At 37.5% G+C, this 8,725-nt stretch overlaps 1 protein-coding gene across 1 annotated transcript in view; it reads left to right on the top strand.

Annotated features, from left to right (window-relative positions):
* Nucleotides 1-716: 716 nt before the first annotated feature.
* Nucleotides 717-8,725, top strand: part of syt9b (synaptotagmin IXb) — a 66,553-nt gene continuing 58,544 nt past the window's right edge. Inside the window, exon 1 of the mRNA XM_047354821.1 lies at nt 717-1,357. Coding sequence (XP_047210777.1) covers nt 1,210-1,357 — 148 coding nt within the window. The 5' untranslated portion in view covers nt 717-1,209. The remainder of the gene's footprint in view (nt 1,358-8,725) is intronic.

Here is an 8,725-nt window from a genome sequence, read left to right as displayed (position 1 = left end):
TAAAGTAATGTTCTCTCTGTCTAAGCGTTGTAACTTCTATCAAGGATGACTCTCGGTAAAGATGGAACGATTTATTCAAATAGCTGTTGTCGGCCACAGCCACGCCGTACAAAACCAGTCGGGGGAGAGCAAAAACCCCGTCACTCCTTTTCTCCCGTCCCGTGCTGTAAACTGTCGTGAACATCCAAACTACAGAGCTGCTGCAACAATGTATACTGTAAAAATGCTCTGGAACAATTTAATTACAGAACATGCTACAATAATAATAATAATCAGAATCATAAGAAAACCATAACAAATAATAGGAAAGCAACCACTAAAGGAAACTAGGAGCGAGAGAACTAAACATGATACAAAACCCAAAAATAGAAACATCTAGACCAAAAGTAAACCAACACAAAAACCACAAAGTCCAAAATGTCACACCCCGACAGAAATATAAGTGGTGTATGTAATAAATCTATGTATAAGTTAATTTTAACTGAACTAGTTAAATAAACGATCCATTTAAAAAAAAAATCTGATTTATTACGATGCACCTATGAATAAAGAAGGAATACAGTGTAGTTCAGGATTAGGTGGTGCGTAAATCTCTGCTCTTTTTCACATAGGACCTCTCTTTGTGCTGGGGCTTTGGAAGGCTTTGTGATGGTGGTGAAGGAGGAGCTGATGGAGGCTGAACTTCCTGTCTGTCTGTTTGTATCTCATTGCATTGAGAAATAACTGAGAGCGTTGAGAGCAGCGCATTCATTCAGGAGGGACCTTGACTGGCACAGCTGAAGCCCGGTGACGGACTGATTCTGAAGCACCACTGAGCAACGGGAACCAAAAAAAAAAAAAAACAATCTGAAAAGAATAGGAGGGTGCAGAACAGCAATACCTACTGTTTTAAAAATCTACCTACTGTTTTAAAAATCCTGCAAATCAAAATAAACACGGATTTTTTTAAACCGATGAGAACTTCTTAAATCTCACCTTAAAGCTTGCGCTTTCACCTCAAACTCACTCCAGCTTTGGTTGTATCGACTTTTAGCAGATTTTACGGATGCGCCGAGCGCGTAGGAACTATCTGGCGGTCTTTCTCTTTTTCTATCGTGCGTATTTACGCCGGTGGAGGATTTGCTGAGACTAATAGATTGTTTGACCGAGCGTGTGCGTGTGTGTGGCAGAGAGGATCAACCGCAGCAGTCAGAAGGATGCTGGAAGGCAATGCCTGCAGAACGAGAAGATGAGATTTGTCGAAAGGCTCTGGAACTGCTCTCCGACCTGTGCTCAAAGGGAGAGGTGCAGGACGACAACTGTCTGGATTTCATCTACTACTTCAGAGACCTGGCCAGACCGCGCTACACGGACTCAGGTCAGGCTCTATGACACACAGCCTTTCAGGGTGAATGCTGTTTAGTCATGATCGAGGCTATATTGTGTGATTAAATAGTTAGCAATTTGTTTAGAGCTGTTTAAGACGTTCAAACAAGCCAACATCAGCTGTGGTGCGTAATAAGACGTTTGTTTTTCACGTAACTTTAAAGAAACTAATGTACAACATTTTAACAGACTGACACTTGTACCTTCACAGTTGAATAGTAGAATAATACTTTATTTATTTTTTGCGCATTGGTGGTCAGAAAAAGAGGGAAATCCCTAATTTCCTTGAGTAAAAGTAGGTCAAATACCACACAAACCAAACAGTTTTCCCTGTTCCAAGTTCGGTAAATGCATAAGTGTCAGCTGTGAGTTTGTTGCTCTGATCTATTTGCACCACAGGACTCACACAGCATTTCAGATCTATGAGTGTATCTATGAGCATCCTCTCCCTTCACAGAGGCTGGATGGAAGTGCTGGTTTGGTTTGTTGTTCACTCAGGCAGACTGGAAAAGGGAGAGAGAGAGAGAGAGAGAAAAGCAGCCCCACCCATTGTTAATCACTACTCCCAGCTCTGTGTAGCTGTGGCACTGGAAAAAAGTAAAAATCAGCAATGTAAACCTCTAGGAATATACATAAAGTAAAACTAAAGGAATATACTGAAAAGTCACAGTTTTCTATTTACAGTCAAGTTCAATAAATTACAGCTCTGTAAGTACATTCTGATGAGGCTCATTTGTCAGATTATCAGTACCTTTTGAAAATGACTTTTACACAACATATTTTTCATGAAGCCCACACTTTATTCTTTTTTTTTACTTTAATCTTAATCTACTTTAATTTGTTTCTTTTTATTAACTGTGGAAAACCGTCATAATTAACAGAAATAAACGCTTTAAAACATTGGTTTGTGTGTAATTAATGTGTTAATTAAGTTGGTGCAATAAATTAGCTTTTCAATAATATTCAACTTTATTAAATATGACTGTGTAAGTTATGTTTAGGTAAAATTCTTATCTGCTTTCCTACTGAATGTATTATCACTTTTTTCACTATAAGTACAACGTGATCTGTTTGAAAAACCTTCCCATTTGTAGTTGAAATTGGCTAATTTACATCTTTCAGATTTTGCCAATATATGGAAACATTTCCCAAATGTTCTGCACTTTTATAGAACATCTTTTTTAAATGGAACTTGCTTCACACTGTAGTTTCATCTGCACAAACCCAACAGTGCATAATTCTTGTGTCTTAAATTGGGCTGCACGGTGGCGCAGTTGGTAGCACTGTTGCCTTGCAGCAAGAAGGTCCTGGGTTTGATTCCTGGCTGGGGGTATTTCTGCATGAAGTTTGCATGTTCTCCCCATGCATGTGTGGGTTCTCACCGAGTACTCCAGCTTCCTCCCACAGTCCGAAGACATGTATGGGGTAATATGCACACATTTCCGTCTTTACATACACATTGTTTTTGACAGCGTTCTTACCCCATAACATGCCTGTTAGGTTAATTGGTCACTCTAAATTGCCCTTAGGTGTATGAATGAGTTTGTGCATGGTTTGTGTGTTGCCCTACAATGGACTGGCGACCTGTCCAGGGTGTACCCTGCCTCTTGCCCATAGACTGCTGGAGATATGCGACCCACTATGGAATAAGCAGTAGAAAATGTACATACACTGCTGTGATCATTAATACATAATTTTATAAGAGAAATATAAAATGTTTAAAGTTAAATGTAACATTGTAAAGATATTATGCAGCTAATATCACAAAGATATATATGTAAATTAATCTATGATCCCTTATAGCCACTGCCTTCTTTTCCTTTGCATGAAAAAATTATTGGAAACACATGTTGTAATATGTTGTTTATAAGATCTACAATGCATGTCCATACTTTTGTAATATTTCTTCTCCCCTTTTAAACAGTGACGAACACAGCATTCAAAAAATTACAATCCATTATTAAACATGTGTGTTGGAGAAAAGGTTCATGCTACCAGATTGGTTCCCCAGAGACACTGTGACCCACTTCTTCTTGTAGACTACTATAAATGTATGCTCACATATGGTTTGATTCCCGACAACCAATTCTCCCTCTGAACTTCATGGAAGAGGCTAGAGATTAGCTGTGATACTCAAAGGTTTTGGTCTTTGTCATTTTTGCAGCTTTAAGAGTTAATACCAACCACCTCCAGCCGAGGCCCAAACAAGTGTTTTACAGAAAAAAAGCCACAAAAGAGGGCAGTTTGCTGCTTGGACTTTGGAATGTTTAAAATTATAATATGCACATGTGTTTAATGAACTTTTTGGTTGCACTGTTTGTTATGATCCTTAGGTGTTAGGTAATGTTTTTCATTTGTTTTGTGGTTTCACCATTTCCTTGTTGTTTATTTACGTCTTTCCATATCCAATCTGCAATATTATTTGTTAGATGTAGCATTATTAGTTAATTCCTGTTTTTTAGGTTTCAGGTGAGTTTTATTGTGTTCTGCTCCACTCTTGCTAACTAGTCTTCGTCCCTCAGCACCTTTGTCCTCTCTCTGCCTCGGCTATTAGAAATTATCACCTGATTGCACTCACCTGCACCCTTTGTCATTCTACATACTTCCCTAAGTATATAAGCTCTCTGGTTCTCTTCACTCACTGCTGGATTCTTCTGTTGGTCTGCCCGATGTTCTATTCCATCCCTAATATTTTTTCCTGTTGGTCCTGTCCATGCTCCTTGTCCTGTTCTCCTTTTGCCATACTAAGAGTTGTTCTAATTATCATTAAATTATCATAATGATTTCACATTCTTGTCTGCGCCTTGGTCCTTCACCTAAGCCACAATGCACGACATACAATATCAGGACACCTACCTGTAAATACTGAAATCTGATTGGTTTGTGTTTTTACATTTTACGTATGACCTGTGAGAAAGTATTTGTGGTCTTACAGATTTCTTTTGTCTTTGTGTTTTTGGTTACACCTAAAGGTTTCAAGTGTTCAAACGAATTTTAATATCAGACAAAGATAACCCGAGTGAATACAAAAAGAAGTTTTCAAATGATGAAGAGTGGACAGCCCAACCAAAATTACACCAAGACCGCATCAACAACTCACCAGGAGGTCACAAAAGTACCTGGAACAACATTTGAAGCCCTACATCAGTTACAGTGGATGTTGAAATTGATGGAACCATGCTTTCTAGCAGAAAATGCTGAAGGAGAATATCCAGCCATGCAGCAGGACAATAATCCAAAGTACACCAGCAAGTTCACCTCTGAATGGCTATGGGAAAACTAAGTTTAGCTTTAGAATGGTCATAGCTCCCAAATTTGGAGTAGAAAAATGTCACATCACTCTGAGCAAATGTATGCCACCTGTTTTAGCGGATTTTAGCATTTTTAAACAACAGTGGCACAGCACAAAATATGAGTGAAAAAATTTAATAACAGACCATTAACTCTGATGATGTTCAGCTGACTAATGTCCATGTTCCTATGAGGAGTTAACATTAGTTGAGCCTGCCTATCAATGCCACAGATCAGCTGCAACTCCACAGCGTGCTCTAGCTCCACCAAGATTTAACTAAACTTTTAGATTATTGATCAGATTGTCAATAGTGCAACGGCATTGACGATGGTATTCTCTAGTGCTTTTTCACTTTCACAATCATTGGAAAAGGATTCAAGCATATTTATCATCAGCTGAGCTACAAAATCTGCTGATGGGAGGGGTTAGTGCAGTGTGTCTGATTACCTTTCCATCACTCAGAGGATGTACTTACTTTTCTAAAAAACTATTTTTGATATAACTTCTTTCCACTACATGTGAACAGTAATATTACCAATAAAAACGTCTCACTTTTAAAATTCCAAACTAATCCTTTAAATTCAATTGCGGTGTGGCATGACCTTAACCAGACCATTTATGCTTAAAAACCCAACATCAGAGGCTTTATTCTATATAAAAGTCATTGCCAGTAATCGCAAACTCTTGAGGGCATTATTAGGTATTGCGGTCAATTCGTTGGTTTAACTGCATAGGGCCAGGTTGGTTTGGGTAGCTTTCTTTCCCTAGTAAATTATGTCATACTTTGAAAAAACAGCGTGTTGTATTTATTTTGTTTCATTTGGTCTAACTTTAAGCAGCCTGGACTGCTTTACAATTGTCCTTCGGCTCATCTGCATTGTGGGCTCTGGTGTCTCTGATCTTCGTCCTGAGAGCACTCCATAGATTCTCTATGAGGTTTAGGTCAGACATTTTCTTCTGGCATTTTAAGCAAAACTATAGTCAATAAAGCAGGTATTGGTACTTTTGGCAGTGATCAAAAGTATCAATCAATCACAATCAATCATTCAATCATTTCAACCTCAAATTCTTATAGTAACCCACACCTGTCCACAGAATCAGCTTCTTCCATTCTGATCTCTATACTCATTGCGTGGTGAACATAGGAAAATAGTTGCATCCAGCCCAAACCCTTGTCCTCTGAAGGGTGAAATATGTCCTTGCTGCTGTGAAATTTGTAAAACTGCCATTATTTTTATGTGGGTGATTGCTACTTGATGGAACTTCGCGATGACGCCTGCTGTGGGTGCAAAGATTGGTGACCTAATCACAAAGCCTGTTTTCGTGGCCTTACTTGTAGTTTTGCAAAAATAGCATATTTTTAGTATGCCACTAGGGGACTATTGGGTAATTTTCAGAATAAAATACACTATTTGCATATTCTGTACTCTATAAATACTGTCATACGCATCTATGAAAGTGATTAAATATTGACAGTGGTTGTAAATATGATCAGGCTGAGTTGCTAAGCCTTTCTTTGCTTGTGCTGCAGATGTTAACATGCAAGCATATGGTAATTCTATAGCAGAACAACATTCACCTAAAATGTTTCCTCTTGTTGCTTCCATGTATGATCTTTGTGTACTTTCCATTGAATAACATATTTACTGTAAGTGCAAAAAAATAAAATACTATAAAATAGGGACTAATCTATTGCTCAGATAATTATTTCCATAAATCAATGTGTCTGATTATCTCTAACTTCCGGTACATCTTCATTCAGGATGATAATATGCAAAGCAAATTATATGGGTGCTCTTACAACTCTGTGGAGATTAGACAAGACATTACAAGAGCAAATTTTGTTATAATCATTATTTTATGGTATTTTGAGCATATAAAATGCTTGCAGAGTTACAAAGTTTAAGGCCCATGAATATCTCACAAAATACACAATTTTTGAGCCCAATCAGCACCTTTTTCAAAGTCTAGGATTTTTCTTTTTTTACTCAGTTGGAACAACTTGAAACACCTACAGAGGTTGATATTACTCTCATGGTAGCAGGTAGAGTGGTGTCCCGACTAAGATGGTGTCTGAACACTATTTGAAATGCTGGATCACTCCTCGGATCTAGCTGCGAGAATGGTGTATGATACAGTCATTAAAGTGGTATGTTAATGTCAAGATAAAATGCTTTTCTAAGTTGGTACATCTGCTACGATCACCATCACACCATGAGACTTTAAGTAAAAATGCTCCAGGATGGCCTGATATTGTAGTTTATCCAATCTGATCTCGAGGTAAGCCAGACTGCCACAGATTTTCTGGACATGTCCAAAAGAATCTGTCCCACAAGCATCACAGCTAAGATATCTTAAATATACCGTACGTAGGAGTGGGAAGTAGAAGAAGTTCAAAAAGTAAGCAAAACGGCTAAGCTAAAGCTGATTCAAATTGTATATGTTCTGCCTGTGTAATCTTTTTCATTTCTTAATCTTATACAACACTATGCATTCACTTTGTCTGTACTAATCAAGATTCACTCTCATCTGCATGCTGAGTACTTAAAATAGCTCTTTGTTGATGAAGACCACACCTAACAATAATGTTCGGATAACCATTAAGAAAATAAATAAATAAATAAATTGGTGACATCATAGCAATAGTAACCTGCTCCATCCTAGTAATTACTAGGACAGTAGCAAGCAAATTTTATTCCTATTATTCTAATACACATGTAGTATACAAAATGTTGCACATGATAAGCAAAATGTACATATGATATGTTTATTTTCATAAAATGCACTTTATTTCTTCATAATTAGATCCATGTTAGATATGCTAAGATTTGTGGCATGACAAAAAGACAGTGAGACAGTAGGTTTAATATGATGAACTTCAGACTGTCTTTTCCTGCAGATAGTTTCCTTAATTTGTTTGAAATTCTTAAGTGCACACTGATTTCTTAACTTTGAAAAGCACAGTAAACTTTAATCTGAAAATCGGAAAGATCGTCCCAGTTTTAAAAGTGTCACCTCCTACTGGAAAATTATTTTCTATGAAGGTTAGAACTAAAGTCCTCTGTTGCTGCTCATCATTACTCAGTTCAGTTCACTTCAGTTCATTTACATAGCTCCAATTCACTACAAATACCATCCTGAGTTACTTTACCAGACAAACAGATCTGAATTCTATCCAGAAATGTGTAATCAAATCCATCCATTCATAATGTTAGATTCAGATTTAATTGTATACTTTAATTTTCAATCCTAGTGGGAATACAATGTGGTCAATTTCAGTTCATACTGCCAATTGGTACATTGTAGGTTTCTCTCTAAGTCAACGGTATTGAGTCTTCGGCTTTGCAGCAATTCCTCCTCCTAGGCAAGCGTGTCGGGACAGTAAAAAGGAGCTAATAGCTATATAATTTGCAAACTGCGACATTTTGTTTTTACTAATATCTGCGACATGTAACACTTTCAAGGCCACTGAGGTAATTTAGAACTCTGGAGTTGTTCTCCAGCCCCTTGGAAATTTAAATTTTTACGCACTGTAGTAATTAACATGTAAGCCTAAAAAGGTTGTACAAACACTACCAAAAAGTTTAAATAACATAAATGCTTGTCTGCTCAAACTTGCAGCCAGTGCCATCTAGAACCAACTAGGACATGATTGTTTAAGTGTTAAACTAGTTTGTTTCATATTCTAAAACAGAACAGACTCATAGGAGCAAAGTTGAAATTCAGTGTTGAAAGGCAAAAGCCCGTGAATTCTTGGTCTCCGAGTCGGGAGATTAATTAAATGCTGAGAGAAACAGGTTTGGTTTCATTACACCCTTGATTGCATTTTGGAGGTATTGTTGCTCAGCAACATGACAGTGGGTATTTGGTTTAGAAATCGTCAAGCCTCTGGTGATGTTCTTGAGTAAACCCAATAAAGGTAATGATTCTTCTCTTCTCTTCTCTTTTCTTTTCTTCTCTCTGTCATAATTGTTGGCTTTCTCTGTCTTTTCTGCCTGCAATAACTATAACCTGAAGGTTGAATCATTTTGCAGATATTAGAAGGTTCATGGGATGCATGTCGGAGTA

This window comes from Girardinichthys multiradiatus, chromosome 2, assembly GCF_021462225.1.
Source record: "Girardinichthys multiradiatus isolate DD_20200921_A chromosome 2, DD_fGirMul_XY1, whole genome shotgun sequence".
In the NCBI taxonomy this organism is placed as follows: domain Eukaryota; kingdom Metazoa; phylum Chordata; class Actinopteri; order Cyprinodontiformes; family Goodeidae; genus Girardinichthys; species Girardinichthys multiradiatus.
The sequence above is the reverse complement of the archived record's forward strand: the minus strand, read 5'-3'. Positions and strand labels throughout refer to the sequence as shown.